The sequence below is a fragment of the Chroicocephalus ridibundus genome, chromosome 24 (genome assembly GCF_963924245.1).
Source record: "Chroicocephalus ridibundus chromosome 24, bChrRid1.1, whole genome shotgun sequence".
Taxonomy (NCBI): domain Eukaryota; kingdom Metazoa; phylum Chordata; class Aves; order Charadriiformes; family Laridae; genus Chroicocephalus; species Chroicocephalus ridibundus.
In genome coordinates, this window is record NC_086307.1 from 647,324 (window position 1) to 667,890 (window position 20,567).

At 62.1% G+C, this 20,567-nt stretch overlaps 1 protein-coding gene across 6 annotated transcripts in view; it reads left to right on the forward strand.

Annotated features, from left to right (window-relative positions):
* Positions 1-20,567, forward strand: part of LRP1 (LDL receptor related protein 1) — an 87,159-nt gene that overhangs the window by 47,659 nt on the left and 18,933 nt on the right. For all 6 annotated transcript variants that reach the window (XR_010074055.1, XM_063359312.1, XM_063359314.1 and 3 more), the window contains 35 exons: positions 87-212; positions 861-1,001; positions 1,323-1,448; positions 1,711-1,827; positions 1,942-2,022; positions 4,166-4,333; positions 4,682-4,864; positions 5,061-5,261; positions 5,349-5,594; positions 5,928-6,125; positions 6,597-6,801; positions 6,974-7,138; positions 7,536-7,780; positions 8,088-8,219; positions 8,331-8,558; positions 8,725-8,899; positions 9,427-9,521; positions 9,749-9,898; positions 10,142-10,282; positions 10,573-10,701; positions 12,304-12,435; positions 12,682-12,816; positions 12,903-13,032; positions 13,584-13,710; positions 13,973-14,124; positions 14,290-14,414; positions 14,698-15,069; positions 16,285-16,474; positions 16,890-17,094; positions 17,319-17,511; positions 17,920-18,045; positions 18,146-18,274; positions 18,760-18,879; positions 19,580-19,693; positions 20,148-20,297. Coding sequence is in view for 5 of the 6 variants with exons in the window: in XM_063359312.1 (XP_063215382.1) it covers positions 87-212; positions 861-1,001; positions 1,323-1,448; positions 1,711-1,827; positions 1,942-2,022; positions 4,166-4,333; positions 4,682-4,864; positions 5,061-5,261; positions 5,349-5,594; positions 5,928-6,125; positions 6,597-6,801; positions 6,974-7,138; positions 7,536-7,780; positions 8,088-8,219; positions 8,331-8,558; positions 8,725-8,899; positions 9,427-9,521; positions 9,749-9,898; positions 10,142-10,282; positions 10,573-10,701; positions 12,304-12,435; positions 12,682-12,816; positions 12,903-13,032; positions 13,584-13,710; positions 13,973-14,124; positions 14,290-14,414; positions 14,698-15,069; positions 16,285-16,474; positions 16,890-17,094; positions 17,319-17,511; positions 17,920-18,045; positions 18,146-18,274; positions 18,760-18,879; positions 19,580-19,693; positions 20,148-20,297 (5,652 nt within the window). In the remaining variant the exon portion in view is untranslated. The remainder of the gene's footprint in view (positions 1-86; positions 213-860; positions 1,002-1,322; positions 1,449-1,710; positions 1,828-1,941; positions 2,023-4,165; positions 4,334-4,681; positions 4,865-5,060; positions 5,262-5,348; positions 5,595-5,927; positions 6,126-6,596; positions 6,802-6,973; positions 7,139-7,535; positions 7,781-8,087; positions 8,220-8,330; positions 8,559-8,724; positions 8,900-9,426; positions 9,522-9,748; positions 9,899-10,141; positions 10,283-10,572; positions 10,702-12,303; positions 12,436-12,681; positions 12,817-12,902; positions 13,033-13,583; positions 13,711-13,972; positions 14,125-14,289; positions 14,415-14,697; positions 15,070-16,284; positions 16,475-16,889; positions 17,095-17,318; positions 17,512-17,919; positions 18,046-18,145; positions 18,275-18,759; positions 18,880-19,579; positions 19,694-20,147; positions 20,298-20,567) is intronic.

The window sequence follows — 20,567 nt, forward strand, 5'->3', positions numbered from 1 at the left end:
CGGGGGCACCCAGCAGCCCCCCGTGGGTCAGCAGAGTTCCCTGACACCAAAGTCCCCTTCTTTTCACCCCTGCCTTGCCTCCACAGTGGGCTCCAACAAATGCCGCGTCAACAACGGCGGCTGCAGCAGCTTGTGCCTGGCCACCCCCCGGGGTCGTCAGTGTGCCTGTGCCGAGGACCAGATCCTGGGACCGGACTCTGTCACCTGCCAGGGTAGGCTGGCCCCCGCTGGGGACCCCCTTTCTTCAAGGGATGGGTTGGGATGTGGGGTCTGCGGCTCCGCTCTGGCCCATCAGCAGTGATGCCTGTTGTGGTGGGAGGCTGGCCCCAGGCTCGGGGAGATGGGTGCTCCCTGCACCCCTGGGACCCTGCAGATGAGTCACATTACTGGGTCTGGTTCCTCCTGTTGCACGATGGCAGCAGGACAGCCGCCTGCCCGGGGAAGCGGGTGGAAGTCCCTGGTGGGGATCGCTGTGATGAAGATGTGCAACGGTGTCCGACGCTGCCCGCATGGCTGGGACGGGTTGACTCTGCTGCCGGTGTCGGGAGAGCCAGGGTCAGGGCGGGGAGCCTGGGTGGTTCTGTGCTTTGCCGGCTTAAATGAGAGGGGTGAAGCTCTGCTGGCCCAGCCCATGGGTGCAGGCTGAGCCAGGGTCTCTCCCCTTGGTCCTGGGCTGCACCATCTCGTTTCGTGCTCAGGAGCTGGTGCACGTGGGCATGAGTGTCGGTGTGCACTCTCAGGGCTGCTGGGCAGTCATGTAGACATCCTGCCGGCCTGGGGACGCGGGACTGTCCTCACTGCTGCCCTGCACCTGGTCACTTGGTTAAAATCATCCCCTCCCTCTGCTTTTCCCTTGCTAGCCAACCCGTCCTACATCCCCCCTCCGCAGTGCCAGCCCGGGGAGTTTGCTTGCAAGAACAACCGCTGCATCCAGGAGCGCTGGAAATGCGACGGGGACAACGACTGCCTGGACAACAGTGACGAAGCCCCTGAGCTCTGCCGTGCGTAGTCGCCTTCTGCGCTGTGGGATAGAGGTTTATGTGCTCCTGGGTTCGCAGGATTCCATCTAAGCTTCCCCAATATGTAGGGCCAGTGGCTGGCATGGGGTCAGGCAGCCAGGACCCCTGCGTCCCCTCCCCAGCTCTAGGAGGGGAGCTGGCTTGAGTGGTTGAGGGTGGGAAATGGCGATTAGGATCCTGGATCCCCAGTTTGTCTGAGGCTCCCTGCCCTTTTTTGTCTTAGTTTTTCTCTCCATCAGCCATGGAGGAGGAAGGAGGGTGGGATGAAGAAGGGCAGGTCCTGAGTGCGTGTCTCCCCTGCAGACCAGCACACCTGCCCTTCAGACCGTTTCAAGTGCAAGAACAACCGCTGCATCCCCAACCGCTGGCTCTGCGATGGGGACAACGACTGTGGGAACAATGAGGATGAGTCCAACTCCACCTGCTCAGGTGAGGAGCCTGCCTCATCCTCGGGGAACAGAGGGAAAGCGCGCACTGCTGTAATGAGTCACAGCCTTCGCTGTTCCCTGCACACTGCAGGGCTGATGCCGATGTCTTGGGGCCGCGTACATCCCTGCTGCCCACCTTGCAACCAGTTTGGCTTCTGTGCCTGTGCCTCGCAGGAGCCCCAGGGGGGTTATTCCCCACCTTTCCCCCAGCAAAGCAAGGCACCACCAGCTACTAAAGCTCTGTCTGTCTCCCCCTGGGCCAGCTCGGACCTGCTCCCCCAACCAGTTCTCCTGTGCCAGTGGGCGCTGCATCCCCATTTCCTGGACGTGTGACCTGGACGATGACTGCGGGGACCGCTCCGACGAGTCTGCCTCATGTGGTGAGCTGGGGTGGGGAGCGCTGCTCCTCACCCTGCCGTGGGGCAGAGGCACCAGTGGGGACTGGGGCACAGGGTGTCTTCCCAAAGCTGATTGTGCCTCTGCCTCCTCCACAGCCTACCCGACCTGCTTCCCCTTGACACAGTTCACCTGCAACAACGGGCGCTGCATCAACATCAACTGGCGCTGTGACAACGGTAAGGACCATGGCCCCGCTGCTGCCAAGGGGTCGCAGCCAGGGACAGCGAGATCAGACGCAGGGGTGCCAGCCTGGCAGGGGGCCCTGTTCCTGCAAGGGCCATTTCTCACCCTTGTGCTAAACAGCAGAGCCCAGGCCCTGAAGGGGAGGAGGCATTAACTGAAGCTGTAAGTGCATCCTGCAACACCGAGACCCATGTTTTCCTTGGCTGCCATTGGGGGAGCATGTGTTGCAGGAACAGCCTGGCAGGGATAGTTTCAGCAGACCTTGGCATTCTTTACAAGGTGACCAAAACTCTGCCCCAGTGCTTGAGACGACTGTGGAGTGGCCTGTGGTGCTGGCGGGGCCAAGCCATGTCCCGTAGCCCCGGGGAAGGCAGGAGCAGTCTCCCAGTGAGCTTGGGTCTGGCCTCAGATCTGTTTCCAGGGCCAGGCCTGGACGAGAGGGTTTACCCCAAGGCTGCTTTTCTTCCCCACAGGTTTGTTTCAGTCTTCCTAGCAGCTCTGCATCGTTAGGTTTGATTAGTGGCTTCAGAGCGGGTGAGGCATGTTCAGAGCTGCAGAGTGCAGGAGGTTAGCGGGGAGCTGCAGATGCAGGTCCCTCCCTGAGGTCTGTCCTGAGCAATGCTATCTTCCTCCTGGGGCAGACCCACCTCTGAGCCGTCCCTGCCAAGGGACCGTCTCTTTTCCTGGGGATCCACCAGCGCTGGCAGCCATGCACTGACAAAAGGAATGGCCTTGGCGTGGAGCCCCTGCATGCAGCCAAGAGCCTCGCCAGGCACCCACAGGGCAGGAGCTGCAGCACCGAGGGGCTCCCAGCCCGGCTGCCCGGGCCCCCCCAGCACCCTCCGCTGCTTCTGGTCTCGCCTCCCGGGCTTGGTGTGCCTGCGCAGCCTCTCTGTGTCCCTCTCCATGTCCGTGTTCGCGTCCCGGCATCAGCGTGTTTTTGTGCCACTCTCTGTGTGTGTGCCATGTTGTGTTGTTTTGTTTGTCATTGTGCCCACTCTCCTGTCTGGTTGGTTCTGTGTTTCAGAAAAAGATTGTGGGGATGGCTCTGACGAAAAGAACTGTCCAAAGCCTACCGGTTAGTGCATAGATCAACATGCACCAGACCCCCAACCTGGCCCCACGCAACCCCCAAACCTGCCCCCTCCAGAGTGCCGCCAGCCCTGTGGGCGGCTCCTCCAGACGCTGGCCATGCCCCCCGCTCTCTGGCCATGCCCCCCGCTCTCTGGCAATGCCCCCCATTCTCTGGCGATGTCCCCCACCCTCCAGCAGCAGGGGGGGAAGTGCCGAGTGCTGGGGAGCGAAGCAGCCGTCCCTCCCAGCTCACCGAGTGGAGTCGCTCGGGAAGCTCCTGTTGTTGGGAGCCTGGAGAGGTCGGGGTCTGCAGCTGCTGGTGAAGCTACACCACAGCCCTCAGTGCCATTGTCCCCGTGCCCATCATGAGCTCTCCCGTGCTGGGGGAGACAGAGGCACGGGGAGGCAAAGGCCCTTTCCCGAGCTCAGGTGGGGCATCCGCAGCAGAGCAGAGCGCTGTGGTGGTTCCAGCAAGCCAGGCCAGCCCCGTGCCCTGTGCCGGCACCAGCAGGGCAGGCGGAGGGGCTGCATTGCCAGTGTCATGGCACCATCAGACTAAAGCTCCCCCTGCCCGTCAGTGGGCGGTGGGGTTTCCTCCAGGCAAGCTGACACCCCCCAATTGGCCACACCAGCCCATCTCCCCGTGGATGCGCCCCATAAAGGAGTGCACCGTCCCCCCCAGCTCCACTCCCCCTGCGGAGCGGAGCGGCCCCCTTGGCGCTGGGCGCCCTCCCAGCCTCCCCAGGTACATGGCTGATCTATGCAGTTTCTGTGTTTCATTTTCTTTGTGCGCTGCTGGTGCTGTGGCCGCGCCTGGAGCGTGTCGGGGGGTGGGAGGGCCGCGGGGGGTCAGGGGCTCTCTCTTCAACCCACGGCCAGCGCTGACAGGCTGCCCCCGTGTCCTGTCTGCTGGCGTGGTCTGTCCGATCCCTGTTGTTCCCCGCTTCCCCCGGCCGTCTCTGGCAGGGGGTCTCTGCCTTTCTGCCTCCTGCTGTGCCTCCACCAGCCCTCCCGGCCGGCTGGGCGCACTCTGAGCCCCTTCCTGCTCCCCTTCCTCACCAGACAACGACTGCGGGGACAACAGCGACGAGGCGGGCTGCAGCCACTCCTGCTCCAGCAACCAGTTCAAGTGCAACAGCGGGCGCTGCATCCCCGTGCACTGGACCTGTGATGGGGACAATGACTGCGGAGACTACAGCGACGAGACTCACGCCAACTGCACCAACCAGGGTGAGTCCCAGGCCACGGCGGGGTCGAGCTGTCCCCGTGCTGCTGCTTGGTGTGTCCCCCCTCGGGTCCTGCCCTGGAAGGGAGCAAGCAAGTGGCAGATGGACCCTCCCGAGCATCAGCTCTGCTGCCATCCTGACTAAAGAGCCAAGATCCCCCCTGGGCAGAGCCCCACCTTCCAGGCAGGAGATCCTGCAGCCTACTCTGCCCGCCCTGGGTGCCCAGATACCCCCTCCTGCACCTCTGGGTGCCCCCAGGCTGAGTGCCGCGTCCCCCTCCTGCCCCCTGGGCTCACCCAGTCCCAGCTCCTGGGGCCAAGGCAGTGAGTGGGTGCCTGTGCCCTCCCACCAGCCACGCGCCCGCCCGGGGGCTGCCACACCGACGAGTTCCAGTGCCGGCTGGACGGGCTCTGCATCCCCATGCGCTGGCGCTGCGATGGCGACACAGACTGCATGGACTCCAGTGACGAGAAGAACTGCGAGGGGGTCACCCATGTCTGCGACCCCAACGTCAAGTTTGGCTGCAAGGACTCAGGTGAGAGCAGGGGAGGGGGGGAACCACTGCCCCTGGCCCCCTCAGACCTGGGGAAGGGTCTGGGACCTGCCTCAGCTCGGTGGGGATGGGGACAGCGGTGGAGGGACACCAGCTCTGGGTCAGCAGGGACCCTGAGTGCCTGAAATAACGTCTCCTCCACGTCTGATCTGCCCCCTCCTTGCTCCCCCATCGACAGCCCGCTGCATCAGCAAGGCCTGGGTCTGTGATGGCGACAGTGACTGCGAGGACAACTCGGACGAGGAGAACTGCGAGTCACTGGTGTGCAAACCTCCCTCCCACACCTGCGCCAACAACACCTCCATCTGCCTCCCACCCGAGAAGCTCTGCGATGGCTCCGACGACTGCGGTGATGGCTCCGACGAGGGCGAGCTCTGCGGTGAGTGTGGAGCTGGGCACAGGGACATAGGGTGTCCCCCAGCTGGGAACAGGACGAGGACCTGACGATCGCATCCTCTCTCCACAGACCAGTGCTCCCTGAACAACGGCGGCTGCAGCCACAACTGCACCGTGGCCCCCGGCGAGGGCATCGTCTGCTCCTGTCCCCTGGGGATGGAGTTGGGCTCAGACAACAAGACCTGCCAGATCCAGAGCTACTGTGCCAAGCACCTCAAGTGCAGCCAGAAGTGCGAGCAGGACAAGTACAATGTCAAGTGCTCCTGCTATGAGGGCTGGATGCTGGAACCCGACGGCGAGAGCTGCCGCAGCCTGGGTGTGTGTGGGTGGGCTGCAGGGGCTGGCAGCATCGCCCCCGCTGCCTGTGGTGGGGGGTGTCCCCCTGCTCTCGGAGGCTGAGTACTGTGCTGATGGGCATGTCCAGATCCTGGGGGGATCTGTCTGCTGATGGTGGACCCCTCAATGTCGACACTGGCACGAGCTGCCCTTTACGGTGCAGGAGTGTGGGTGGTCCCAAAGCTGGGGCTGGGGCCAGGAGCCGGGGACACCTTCCACCCACAGGGGTGGGGACCGTTGGTCCCACGCAGCCCCTGCCAGTCACTCCTGCCTTGTCCGTGTCACCCTTCTGACCCTGCCCTGCTTTCCCCAGACCCCTTCAAGCCGTTCATCATATTCTCCAACCGCCATGAGATCCGCCGCATTGACCTGCACCGGGGTGACTACAGCGTCCTAGTCCCTGGGCTGCGCAACACCATTGCCTTGGACTTCCACCTCAACCAGAGCTCGCTGTACTGGACCGATGTGGTGGAGGACAAAATCTACAGAGGAAAGCTGCTCGAGAATGGGGGTGTGTAGCCCTGGGGGCCTGGAGCAAGCTGGTGGGGGCCAGATAAGTGGGAAATCGGGGATGGGGTTCTGGGATAGGGTGCTGGCAACGATTCCTTGGCACCCCACGCTGGAACCCACAGCCCCTCTAGTGATCCCGTTACGCTCTCCAAAGTTGCTCGTTATGTAGGAGTTAATTAGCATTCCTAGCACTTTCCTAATTGCAGCCCAGCAGCTGGGAGCACAAAGCCGGGCCCCCTCCCCATCAGTGCTGCAGAGCTGTGGGAGGGGGCACCTCCAGCGAGGGCCTGGTGCCGGGCCACGGACGTGGGGCTCAGCCCTTTGGGGTTCAGACCCCGTTTGGGGAAGAAGCTTCCCCGTGCCAGTGAACCCTGTCAGGCCAGGTGGAGATGTTCAGGACTGCAGTGTGATGGCGGCGGGTGGGCCGGGGAGGAAGCAGCAGTCTGAGCCCTCCCGGCGCTGTGCCCCACAGCTCTAACCAGCTTCGAGGTGGTGATACAGTACGGGCTGGCCACCCCCGAGGGGCTGGCCGTGGACTGGATCGCTGGCAACATCTACTGGGTGGAGAGCAACCTGGACCAGATTGAGGTGGCCAAGCTGGACGGCACCATGCGAACCACGTTGCTGGCTGGGGACATCGAGCATCCCCGTGCCATTGCCCTGGACCCCCGCTACGGGTAAGGCAGGAGGGGACATCGGTCACCAGGACGCAGTGGCACCCTTGGGATCTTGCAGGGGAACCAGGCCATGGGCTCCTGTCTGGGCACACGCCCCACTGCCGATTCAGGAGGCAGAGCTTGGTATCCCCGTGTCCCCATGCTGACCGTCCCCGCTCGCTGTCCCTTGCAGGATCCTCTTCTGGACAGACTGGGATGCCAGCCTGCCCCGCATCGAGGCCGCCTCCATGAGCGGCGCAGGCCGGCGCACCATCCACAAGGAGACGGGCTCGGGGGGCTGGCCCAACGGGCTCACTGTCGACTACCTGGAGAAGCGCATCCTCTGGATCGACGCCAGGTAGCATCCGGACACCCATCCGTGCCCCGTGCCTCCCCTTCCCCATCACCTCTGGGCCTCAGCCCCCTCCCCGTCCCTCCCAGCTCTGGCACCTTCGCCCTTCCTTCTGTGTTATTCTGCCATTTGTCTGCTGGGCTGGGAGCGAAAACCTTTGCTCTGTGGGCTCTGTTTGTGTCTGCAACACGTTCCAGCCATTGCTCTGGGTTTTCTCCTCTGCGGGGACTGCGACTGTACATCAGCAGTCGTCCTCCGCAGCAGCAGCATGAAGCAGAGCAGAGGAGGCGGCTGCTTATACCCTGTGGGTTGTTGCTGTTGGGTTCAAGAGGCCTTTGCCTGTGCCCGGTAGCCCTTGCCCAGCCATCTGCCTGCTCTCACTGCTTGTCTCTGCTGGGCACAGGTCAGACGCCATCTACTCGGCCCTATATGATGGGACAGGGCACATTGAGGTGCTGCGGGGACACGAGTACCTGTCACATCCCTTCGCCGTCACCCTGTACGGAGGTGAGGTCTACTGGACCGACTGGCGCACCAACACGCTGGCGAAGGCCAACAAGTGGACAGGGCACAACGTGACAGTGGTGCAGAGGACCAACACGCAGCCTTTTGACCTGCAGGTGTATCACCCCTCCCGGCAGCCCCTGGGTGAGGCCTGGGGAAGCGGCGGCGGAGGGACAGGGCGGGGGGAGTGCGGTGGGGAGGTGTTGCTGGCGCAGAGCATTGCGTGGGAGCTGCTCCCACCCCCGTGGCTGCCCTTTCTCACCCCTGCTGAGCTGGAGGCCTCCACTATGGCCCTGGCCACCCAACACAGAAGTGTCCTGGGGTGATGAGGCTGATGGGTCAGAGCTCCTCGATGGGGCAGGGAGGGTCTGGGAGGTCTGCAGCTCTCTGGGGCTTCTTGGGTTGGTGTCCCCTGGAACAGGGATGTCACTGAGCCTTATGCCCTCTGCAGCTCCTAATCCCTGTGAAGCCAATGGGGGCAAAGGGCCGTGTTCCCACCTCTGCCTCATCAACTACAACCGCACGCTGTCCTGTGCCTGCCCCCACCTCATGAAGCTGGACAAAGACAACACGACCTGCTATGGTAGGGATCTGCCCAGGCCACCCTGGTGGGGGGAGGACAAGTGGGTTCTTCAGTGCCAGCTCTGCGATCAGGCTGAGGTCCCACGACTGCCCCTCTCGTCCTTCTCCCCAGAGTTTAAGAAGTTCCTGCTGTATGCACGGCAGATGGAGATCCGGGGTGTGGATATCGACAACCCCTACTACAACTACATTATCTCCTTTACGGTGCCCGACATTGATAACGTCACGGTGGTGGACTACGACGCCGTGGAGCAGCGCATTTACTGGTCTGATGTCCGCACCCAGACCATCAAGAGAGCTTTCATCAATGGCACCGGCGTGGAGACTGTTGTCTCTGCAGGTGAGTGTGGAGGACCATCGCTCCACACAGCTGCTCCCATCAGGTCCCAGACCCGCCAACCCTCCAGAGGCTTCGGCTTCATGAGATCAGCCCTTCCTCTTCATCTGAACATTGTCCCAGCCCCATTCTCGCCATTAACGACTCTCCCTTCTCTGTTGCCTTCCAGACCTGCCCAACGCTCACGGCCTCTCTGTGGATTGGGTTTCCAGAAACCTCTTCTGGACCAGTTATGACGCCAACAAGAAGCAGATCAACGTCGCTCGGCTGGACGGCTCCTTCAAGAATGCGGTGATCCAGGGGCTGGACAAGCCTCACTGCCTGGTTGTTCACCCCCTCCGGGGGTAAGTCTCTGGTGGGACACGGTGCCAGCACGCGTGGGGTCAGGCCGTGAGCGTCGAAGGAGGAGAAGGTGTACATGCAGGCACATGCGTGTGTGCACGTGACAATGCCTGTGTGTGGTGGGGGAGAGAACAGGTTGCTCTCCCTGTGTGTCAGTGTGTGTAGGAGGTGTGCGAGAGGAGCCGGGGCCACAGCTCGGGAGGTGTGCGCCTGTCGGCGTGCGCGAAGGAGAACAGGCTGCGGATAAGTGTGCATCCACAAGCGTGTGCCAGTCTGGGTGTGCACGGGGCTGGGCTGGGCGAGTGCTCGCAGTCACCAAACCCCCTCCGGGGTCCCGGCACTGGGGGCGAAGAGGCTGTCGGGCTGCCCGGGCTGGGAGAGGGGCCAGCTCAGGGCTGGAGAGGAGCCTAGAGAGCAGGCTGGGTGGCGGGGGCTGGCGGAGCCTGGGTGGGCCGGGAGGGCAGCAGAACTAGGCCATCTCCCTGGGGCTGTTGGAGCCACCGTGCTCAATGTCCCCTCACCGGTGCAGGAAGCTCTACTGGACAGATGGGGACAACATCAGCGTGGCCAACATGGATGGCAGCAACCGCACTCTCCTCTTCACCAACCAGAAAGGGCCTGTTGGTATGGACCCCCCCGTCCCTCCCGGTACCACCCCACCGTGGGATAGCCTTGCTGGCCCTAAAAGCCTGAACCCCGACTCTGGCGGCCCTGGCTGCCCAGGGGGCTGGTGGCTGGTTTGTGCCAGGTCACCCATTCTCTCCATCACCCCATCTGCTCTGCTGGTCCCATCCCACTTGGTGACAGTCACTGCGTGCTGCCCCGACACTGATGGTCCTCTTGCTTTCCAGGCCTGGCCATTGACTACCCAGAGAGCAAGCTGTACTGGATCAGCTCTGGCAATGGCACCATCAACAGGTGCAACCTGGACGGCAGTAACCTTGAGGTGATTGAGTCCATGAAGAGTCAGCTGAGCAAGGCAACTGCCCTGGCCATCATGGGTGAGAGCTGGCAGGGTGGTGGGGGTGGTTTATGAGGCCCTTTCCCTTTCTCCTGCCCTGCCCAAACACAGACTGCTCGTTGTGACCTCTAGCAGCTATGGAGGGGATGCTTCTCCACCAAAGGCTGAGCTCAGACCCCTTTTTCCATGCCATGGCATGTAAATCTGTGTGGAGCCACTGCTCTGCTGCTAGGGCGGGAGGGGATGGGGAAGGCTGCTGCATGTTCCTGCCTTCTCCTTCCAGGCGACAAGCTGTGGTGGGCTGACCAGGCCTCTGAGAGGATGGGCACCTGCAACAAGAAGGATGGGACAGAGGTGACAGTGCTGCGCAACAGCACCACGCTGGTGATGCACATGAAGGTGTACAATGAGAGCATCCAGCAAGGTGAGTGTGTGGTCCCGGGGCAGAGACCCTGCAGGGCCAGACAGCAGCTCGTCCGCTCCACCGGGCTGCCAGCGGGGCCACAGTCTGGCCCACAGTGACTGGGCGGCCGGCTGACCCTGTCCCTTCTTGCTGGCCCAAGCCTGGCCCTTGCCGGCTGGCCCAGAGCACGCACATCCCATGTGTCTGCCCCAAGTGGTGCTGGCCCCGGCTGCCCCAGCCTCTCCCAAGGCGCCCGCAGCCCTGCGGGTGTCCCCCGGCTGCCACTGACCCCCCACTTCTCTCCGCGGCAGCTGGAACCAACCCCTGCAGCTTGAATAACGGTGACTGCTCGCAGCTCTGCCTCCCCACTTCCGAGACCTCCCGGTCCTGCATGTGCACTGCAGGCTACAGCCTGAAGAGCGGGCAGCAGTCCTGTGAAGGTGAGTGTGCCTGTCCCCGTCCCCTCACCCGAACTACCCCCTCGGAGCAGAGAGACCCCACAGCCACCCACGGCCATGTGCTGCAGCTCTGCCTCTGCCACAAGGCCTGTGTGCCAGCGTCATGCATGGGGCGATGCTACCGCTCGCTCCGGTTGTGCGGGCTCCTCCCAACTGCCCCACACCTCCCTGCACCCAGCAGCGCCGCAAAGGGACCCCAGGGGCCAGAGGGACATCAGCGGGGCTCGGGAGGGGCTGTGGACTTGGGCCACAGCGAGACCCTCATGTGAGCTGTCCCTGCGAGGGGCTGGCGGCGATGAGCGTGGGGCACCGGGGGCTCTGGGTTTAGCGGGAGGAGGGGAGCAGGACTGCATGGTGGGAGCCCTCAAAGGAGAGGTGAAGCCCTGGCTGTCAGCAGCAGGTTTGGGTCACTGACTTGCCGCAATCACCGGGAATGGTGCCGGGCAGCCGGCACAGTATTTGCTTTGCAGATCCCCAGTCCCTGCCTGGTTTGACACCATCTCCCCTGGGAGGGAAGAGCCCTCCCCAGCTCCCCGGTCACTGCCAGGGCCTCTCAAAGGCTGTTTGTGTGCAAAATGTTCTTGGTGTTTTTGGAGGGAGCTGGCAGAGCTGCTGCACCATCTGGGTCAGGGCAGGCACTGAATAACAAGCGCTGCCCTGACCCAGATGCAGCACAGAGCCTTTGCCAGCGCTCGGGGGCGGAGGCGACTCTGGAAAGAGACTTTGCTCGTGCCTCCCCTGTGCTCCACTGTAGGTCAGGACCCCATGAACAGGCTGCTCCAAGGCTTGCAACCTGCAGGGAGGTCTGGGCAGGGCCCTCCGGCACGCAGCCCCTTCGCAGAGCTGAGCAGGGAAGGGCTTTGCAGCTGTTCCCGGGTTCCTGCCCCAGCCATCAGGAATCTGGTCCCTGACCATGTCCATGCTCAGTTTAGAGTGGTTTGTTCCCTGACCTCTTTCCACAAGGTTTGTCATTCCTTCTCCTGCCCAGTGTGGCGGTGAAAGCTCTCTCATCTTGTTCACAGAGGAGTTTGCTTCCCCTTGTGTTCATCCTGGTTAGCCCCTCTCATGCAGGGACCCAAGTGAAGGGGGACATCCCTCCCTCCGTGAGAAACCACAGTGCTGCAAACATGTCACCCCCTTGACCCCAGCAGTGTGGGCAGGATCAGGCACTCGGTGTCCGGCAGAACTGCCTCCCCCGTCCCCTGCCCGACTGCCTGCGGAGCTGCGGCTCCCGCTGCCAGCCCACGTCTCGCATGCGTCAGCCTCAGAGTCAGCTGAGTGGTGGGCGTAGGGGCTGCCTGTGCGGGGATGCTTCAGGCAGCCGCAGAGCCTGCCAGCAGGTCCAGCCAGCGCCATTCAGCCCTGCCCTGCCTTGCCTGTCCCTCTGCTGTCCTGGGCTGTCTGCCCAGGCCGGGGACTCGTGGTGCTGCTGTCGTGGCAGGGTCGAGCCCTCCCACCAGCCCTGCCAGGCTAATGCTCCTCCATGGGCTGCTGTCACAGTTTTCCATTAATCATGGCTGTCTGTTGAAGGGACGTCGTGTGGTTTTTGGGATGCATCTGACTGTCCCCGCATCTGTGTTGCAGGTGTTGGCTCCTTCCTCCTGTATTCAGTCCACGAGGGGATCCGCGGCATTCCTCTGGACCCCAACGACAAGTCAGATGCTCTCGTGCCCGTGTCAGGGACCTCCCTGGCCGTAGGCATCGACTTCCACGCAGGTGATGCAGGGGCTGGGAGCGGGACGACAGGGCTGGAGGGGTCAGGGAGGGGGAGTGCAAGGGAGACCGTCACCAGGCCCTCCTTTGGCAATGCTCTGCCGGAGAGCATCTCCCTTTGGCCACTCTGGATGAAGGAGGGTTTCAGGTCTCGATGCCAGGGCTGCAGGCTCAGCCCAGGTCTGTGCCACCCTTGGGGTGACCCAGGGGCAGTCACTGACACCCGCTCTCCTGCCTGTCCCTTCTCAGAGAACGACACCATTTACTGGGTGGACATGGGTCTAAGCACCATCAGCCGGGCCAAGCGGGACCAGACGTGGCGGGAGGACGTGGTGACCAATGGCATTGGCCGCGTGGAGGGCATCGCCGTGGACTGGATCGCTGGTGAGACAGGGCTCCAGCGTAGGGAGGAGCAGAGGGGCAGTCGGGGATTGGGGCTCGAGTGGGTGTTCACTGTCTCCTCTCTGCAGGAAACATCTACTGGACAGACCAGGGTTTTGATGTCATTGAGGTGGCCAGGCTGAACGGGTCCTTCCGCTATGTGGTCATCTCTCAGGGGCTGGACAAGCCACGGGCCATCACAGTCCATCCAGAAAAGGGGTGAGACACTGCACAAGGCCGCCTGGAGAGGGCCATTAGGTGGGGGGTGGGCACGTACTGGAGACCCCCAGCACCCTCCCGGCAGAGCTGTGATGGTTGCATGCAGCGGAGAAGGACCCGCACATCTGCCACACCAAGGGACAGGTCCCCACTGTCCAAACCAGCTGAATTTAATCGCCCTTTTGCTGATGGGCCAAGCTCTCTGAGAGCTCCTCGTGACTTTGTGGGTGCCAGCACCTCAGAAAATCCAAGTGGAGCCTCCCCAGACTGGCTCCAGTCACAGGGAGAGGAGAGTTGTTTGGATACAGGGAAGGATGGAGAACAGCACCTTACGTGACTGGCACGTGGGCTGGTTTCTGGGCTGCATCCAGCTGCAATGCAGCGCTCTGTTCCCCGGCTGCGGCGTGCTCTGCAAGCACGTGGCGGCTGGCAGATCACCAGGGGTAGAGGGATGAGGGGGAGAGGCGTTTGTCCTCTGCTCTGGTGGCCAAAAGGCCCAAGGATGCTGCTTCTGGCCAGCCCCATGGTCACGTCCCTGCTGTCCCCTGCAGGTATCTGTTCTGGACAGAGTGGGGCCAGTACCCCCGCATCGAACGGTCGCGTCTGGATGGGACCGAGCGGATGGTGCTGGTGAACGTCAGCATCAGTTGGCCCAATGGAATATCCGTCGACTATGAGGTACGACCCTGGGGCCTGGTGGGGAGCGTGCCAATGCCAAGGGTCCCTGCAGCTGTGCCCCTGCCGGTGGGGCCTCTGGGGACATGGCTGCCTTCCCCAGGGCCCTGGAGTCTCCTCTCCAGTGCAGGGTGGGGTGTCCAGGGTGATCATCTTCTGAACCCTGGGACCTTCTGCCAGGCGTGGTGGGAGGTGCGGAGGGTGCCTTAGTGCCACCCTGGTGCGCTGCTCCATTGCTGATGGGGATGCTTTCTCATCACCTCAGGATGGGAAGCTTTACTGGTGTGATGCCCGGACAGACAAGATTGAACGAATCGACCTGGAAACGGGTGAAAACCGAGAGGTTGTCCTGTCCAGCAACAACATGGACATGTTCTCAGTGTCGGTGTTCGAGGAGTACATTTACTGGAGCGATAGGTACCGTGCCCGGGGGGTCCGGCAGTGCTGGGGGGGCACCAGCCATGTGGGAGGGTGGGGGGAGCTGGTGGGTGCTATGGCGAAGGTGGTGGAGCTGGGTCCTACCACAGGGTGCTGCTGAGGTGGGCCCCACGTTGGTTGTTCAGTGACTTTGTCCCTTCTTAGGACTCACGCGAATGGCTCCATCAAAAGAGGCAACAAGGACAACGCCACCGAGTCGGTGTCCCTGCGGACAGGGATCGGCGTGCAGCTCAAGGATATCAAAGTCTTCAACCGGGCCAGGCAGAAGGGTGCGTCCAGGAGCGGGTGTCAGCCCCCCGTGCAGCGCTGCTGAGCGCTGGCGGCCGCCCAGGCTGGGCTCCCACGGCCGGCAGATGTGGGGAGGGGGATGGAGAAACAAACGACAAACGGGCCACTGTGTCCTCTTCAAAGAACCGTGTCGTGCTGTGGGCTGAGCCCTTTTCTTCACCCACTTCCTCTGGGAGCGGGGAGCGGTGAAAAGCGGCTGAGCGGGAGCATCCTCCTTCACAGAGCCTGCCCAGTTCCTCAGACAATCCCGTCTTTCCTCCCCAGGCACCAACATCTGTGCCCAGAGCAATGGGGGCTGCCAGCAGCTCTGCCTGTTCCGTGGCAATGGGCAGAGGACATGCGCCTGCGCCCATGGCATGCTCTCCGAGGACGGGGTGAGCTGCCGGGACTACGATGGCTACCTGCTGTATTCGGAGCGCACCATCCTCAAGAGCATCCACCTGTCGGACGAGAACAACCTCAACGCACCCATCAAGCCCTTCGAGGATGCGGAGCACATGAAGAATGTCATTGCCCTGGCCTTCGACTACCGCTACGGCTCCAAGGGCAGCAACCGCATATTCTACAGTGACATCCACTTTGGCAACATCCAGCAGATCAACGATGATGGCACGGGGCGCAAGACCATCGTGGAGAGTGAGTGTCACCGGGCTCCCTCCACGAGCATCTGCCTTCAGACCCCTCTTTCCTGTTCTCCCATGCCACCTCTTCCTGAACTCCCTCCTTGCTCTCCCAAGGGCTTTTTTTCCTTTTCTCTGTTGATGTATTTTGGTGTTTTCAAGAGGTGTTTTGAGTGGCAGCTGTTAAGGGTTCAGCTGTGAGCTTCCTGCCCGAGCCTCTGGACGAGGCAGCAGCCTGTGGTAGAGGATGCAAGTGTCAGGAGCAGTCTGCAGAGCTTGTTCTGGCAAGGAGAGTGTGTCACAAGGCTCAGGCGTGCACGTGGGTACGCATTGCTCTAGAAACAAGGCACTGCAGCAAACTTGGGATCTGCTCTGTGTTTGCATTTGACTTCCAAGACAGACCTGCCGAGCCTGAGCAACGCGTGCCACGTCTGGCCCTCTCTTCACCTCCAGCCCTCCGCTTGTCCTTGGCTGGTTTTATTGGCTCCTACAGCAGTTGAAGAGACCCCGTCTGTCTCTCTGCGTCACTAGGGAGCACCTCCAGCAAGGGTTATAGATGTGCTCGCTAATGAGTGTATTTACATTTGTCACTTGGGATGGCTGTTATCGCTGAGATCAGGAGAGCAGGGCCCATCTGTTGTAGCCGGTTCATTAAACCTTTTGCTGATCGTTAACGAGGGAGGAAGGATAGGTGTACAGTTCAAGTTCCTGGCCTGAGAGCTGGAGGGAAGGTCTCCCTGGTCGGCCACAAGTCTTCATCTTGTCACTTCGTGCCTCTGGGCCTCAGCTCTCCCCTGGCAGAGGGTGACCCTTCCCAGCGCCGCTGCTGCGGGGACAGGGGGACCCGGAGCAAGCCCTGGCCAGTGCAGGGGAGATGATCAGAGCATGAGCTTGAAAGCCAAATTCAGGTCCTCATTTCATCGTAGGTGAACATCACCCAGCCTCCCTTCAAGAAAGTGTCGTTAGCTGGCTGGTAGCAGGGGTCTGCCCAGGAGGCCCCTAAAGTCTCCTGGGATCTCAGCTTGCCCGTTAGCCCAGCCTTGCTGAGTCCCCTCAGGTGCTGCCGTATTGGCGCCGCGTTAGCAAGTAGCCAGAGCCTCTGAGGGATTTTTATGGGGTGTAATTAAAAGCAATAACTTCAGGCTGCAGGAGAAGCCGCGTCCAGGTGAGCTGGGCAGCCTTGCAGGAGCACAGGCTGGACACAACCCTTGCCTGTCCTCCCCTTCTGTAGACGTGGGCTCAGTGGAGGGGCTGGCATACCACCGCGGCTGGGACACGCTGTACTGGACGAGCTACACCACCTCCACCATCACCCGCCACACCGTGGACCAGAGCCGCCTGGGGGCATTCGAGAGGGAGACGGTGATCACCATGTCAGGGGACGACCACCCCCGGGCCTTTGTGCTGGACGAGTGCCAGAAGTGAGTGGCCATCGGTGGTCCAGCCAGCCTGCCCGGGGGTCCGCATGGTCCCAGGGCCAGCATCCAGGCGGACTCCCCTCCACTGGGGAGGAAGCACTGGTTCCCAGCACAGAGGGTATTGGACCCCAGGGAGGAAAGGCCCCGTGCCCTGCCCCCCTTCCTTCAGCACCCCAAAGGAAAGACACAAACCCCATCCCATCCCCTTCTCTGGCCAACTGGTACCATGGGCTACCGCATTTCCCAGCTGGCTGTAGTGGCCTCATTTATCCCTCTCCCGCCCTTTTTATGTGGGGACTATGTCCCATCTGTCCCAAAGTCCCTGGAAGCCCCGCAGCAGTGGAGGGGTGGGCTAAGCCAACACGTACCTGGCAGAGAGCTGGGGTTGCAAAGGCATCACGTGTCTCTCCCCTTCCAGCCTGATGTTCTGGACCAACTGGAACGAGCAACACCCCAGCATCATGCGTGCCACCCTCTCTGGTGCCAACGTCCTCATCATCATTGACCAGGACATACGGACACCCAATGGGCTGGCCATTGACCACAAGGCTGAGAAGATCTACTTCTCTGATGCCACGCTGGACAAAATTGAGCGCTGTGAATACGATGGCTCCCACCGCCACGTGAGTCCAGACCTGGCCCCAGCGGCAGAGCTGGAGGAGAACGGCGGGTGTCAGAAATGGGGCTGGCGCATTGTCATGGGCAAGCAGAGCTGTTCCTGGAGCTCGGGGAAGTTGAGCCTTCCCCCGGGGCAGACACCTGGGGATGGGCTGCCTTTGGGGTGGTGATGGGGGCTGTGACCCACAGCCAGGTTCCCTGACGCTCATGGTTTGCCAATGTCCGGCAGGTGATCCTGAAATCGGAGCCTGTGCACCCCTTCGGCCTGGCTGTCTACGGTGATTACATCTTCTGGACGGACTGGGTGCGCAGGGCTGTGCAACGAGCCAACAAGTATGTGGGCACTGACATGAAGCTTCTGCGTGTTGACATCCCCCAGCAGCCCATGGGCATCATTGCTGTGGCCAACGACACCGACAGCTGTAAGGACCCCCTCCACCGCACCAGCCACCGCAGCCTCACCACCCGGGGCCCCTGCTCCCCTGCCACCCCGCGCTGCTCTTCCACCCTGTCTGCAGGCCAGGGGAAGGGGAAACCCATCCCACCATCCTGCCTGGCCTGTCATTGCCCCTTTGGGACCCTCACGCCAAGGCCTGTCCATCTTCAGACCCTCTGCAGGCTGAAGAAAGAGAGAATTTGCCCCATTTATGCTCTTCCCAGGGCATCCTCCTTGCAAGATCTGGGGAGACTGGATGCCCCCAGTGCCTCCCTCATTGCCCCATCTGAAGAGCCTGGGGAGGATCCCATACTTTTCATCCCTCCAGCAGGGCGGACAAGGGGAAGGGGCTGCTGAGACTGTCCCTGGTGTGACTTCTCTCCGTCTCTCCTAGGTGAGCTGTCCCCATGCAGGGTGAACAACGGCGGCTGTCAGGATCTCTGCCTGCTCACACCCAAAGGACACGTCAACTGCTCCTGCCGTGGCGAGCGCATCCTGCAGGAGGATTTCACCTGCAAAGGTGGAGGGGAGGTGGAAGTGGGAGCTGGTGGGGATGGGGAGGGAAGGAGGAGAGGCCGGTCTCAGCCTGGCAGAGCTGACATTCCCCACACCCTCCCCAGCCCTGAATTCCACCTGCAACATGCACGATGAGTTTGAGTGTGGGAACGGCGACTGCATTGACTTCAGCCGGACCTGTGATGGCGTGGTCCACTGCAAGGACAAGTCAGATGAGAAGCAGTCCTACTGCAGTAAGGTTCCTCCTCTTGCTGCTTTGCTCAAACACACACACACCTCCCAGCATCTGCAGGCACCGTGCTCGAGCTCTCGGCTCTGCTCAGCAAAGGGAGCCAGGGTGCCTTGGGTGTCTTCTCGTGCCCCTCAAGTGCTTGCAGTCCCTCTCGGCCTCCCAGAGATGGGCCCAGCCAGGCCAGGCCTTAAGGGCTCCAGACCTTTTTCAGTTTTGGGGGGCAGGCTGGAGGGTGAGAAACCTTGAGCCGACGCAGTGGGGGCTGCAGCACCTTTGCTCTAAACCAGCCCTTGCTTCTCTGCCAGGAGGGGTCTCTGCTGGGCAAAGGCCAAGCTTGACCCTGCCATGTTGCCAGCACAGCACGAGGGAGCCTGTTTCCTAATCCTGCCTGTGTAGCTTCTTCCCCTGCTGAAGGGTCCCTGAGGAGCTGAGGCACCTGGGGCGCCGGCCCTCCCCTTGCACTCATCTCCTCCTCCTCCCTCACAGGCAGCCGCAAGTGCAAGAAGGGTTACCTGCACTGCATGAACGGGCGCTGCATCGCCAGCCGCTATTGGTGCAATGGCGTGGACGACTGTGGGGACAACTCGGACGAAGTGCCGTGTAACAGTAAGCAGGCTGGCTGGCTGGCTCCCGGCCAGCCCTTGCCAGGGCTCGGTCAGCCGTCTGGGGACAGGGACAGAGGCTTCGGGAAAGAGTTACCTTCAGCTTGACAGATCAGAACAGAGCCAGGGCTTAACGGATAGTCAAGGTCTAAATCCTACCTGTGCTGCTTGTACCGCAGACTGCTTTGTAAAGCTCACTCCCCGACAGCCGGGAGGAATAACTCCCGAGCGTGGCCGTGCAGCACCCAGAGCCTCCTGAGAACAGTGGTGTGACACCCAGGAGGAGCACAAGGCGATGGCAAGGCGCAGTGTCACTGCTCCTAATGGCTCCTGTGCTCCTGAGAAAAGGGCACCCAGGCAGCCCTAAGCGCAGCATCCCTTCAGAGCTGCAGGAGCCTGTCTGCTTGGTTCAGAACTGACGGGGAGGGTCAGGAGCTTCCCTGGGCCCGTCCAGGTCTGTTAGCAACAGGCCAGCTCAGGAGAGGAGCTCAGGCTGCCGGGCAGAGGGCGTGAGCCGGACAGGCACCAGGTCTCAGCTGGGAGGGGACCGGAGCTAGGAGAGCAGGGCCGGGCAGTCTGTAGCTGTGCTGGGCAGTGGAGGTCTGTGCACGCACGTCCGCAGTGCGAGTGGGGACCGTGGGGCGGCCGTACCCTCTGGGTCCCCCAGCACAGCCTCATCCGCTGCGGGGGCTTCCCCCTTGCAGAAACCAGCTGCGCTGCTACCGAGTTTCGCTGCCGAGATGGGAGCTGCATTGGGAATTCAAGCCGCTGTAACCAGTTCGTCGATTGCGAGGATGCTTCGGATGAAATGAACTGCAGTGAGTGCCCCAGCCACTGTCCCATGTTCCCTGCTGCCCCCCCAGCTCTGCTCTGCTGGAGATGCTCCTGACCTCTGTGCCTGCGGGGTGGGGGGCCTGGGTCCCTGCACCTGCTTTCAGTCTTTTCAATCTTTGGGACTTGTGCTGAACCGGGTAAGAGCCCTGGCTCCCATCCCATCAGCAGAGGCCAGCCCAGGTTAGCACCCCCAGCCCATCACTGCAGCCGCCCACGCCGTGCCCGGCACCTCACCCCCCAGCAGCCCACCAGAAATGCTTAACATGGTCCCGGCAGCTCGGGGCACGTGGGCAGAGTCAGCTCGGGGCTGCTCCGAGGAGGGAAGGGCTGTCAGCAGCAGGGCGAGGGCTCGTGCTGCGCAGTGGGAGCTGGACCGAAGGGTTGTGCCGCTGGCAAGCAGCACCCATCACCCAGGGCTCCTGTTGTGGTTCCTTGCAGCCGCCACCGACTGCAGCAGCTATTTCAAGCTGGGGGTGAAGGGTACCACGTTCCAGAAGTGCGAACACACCTCTCTGTGCTACGCTCCGAGCTGGGTGTGCGATGGGGCGAATGATTGCGGAGACTACTCAGACGAGCGCAACTGTCCAGGTGAGACTGGGGCGAGGAAAGGGGGCTCAGGCCTGAGAGATGGGGGGCATCGCACCAGCCCTCTGGCTGGGTGCTCCCCTTTGGGGTCTGTTTGGGCAGTGGATGCTTTATTTGCACACTGAGACCATCGTCCCTTGCTTGCACAGCTCCTGCACAGAGGGTGCTGCAGGGTGCTGATGCATGCGGGATCACAGAGTGCTTTTGGGGAGGAATCCTTTGGAGTTGGGCACTTCTGGGTTGGGAGGAGGCAGGACACGTCCGTACCATCAC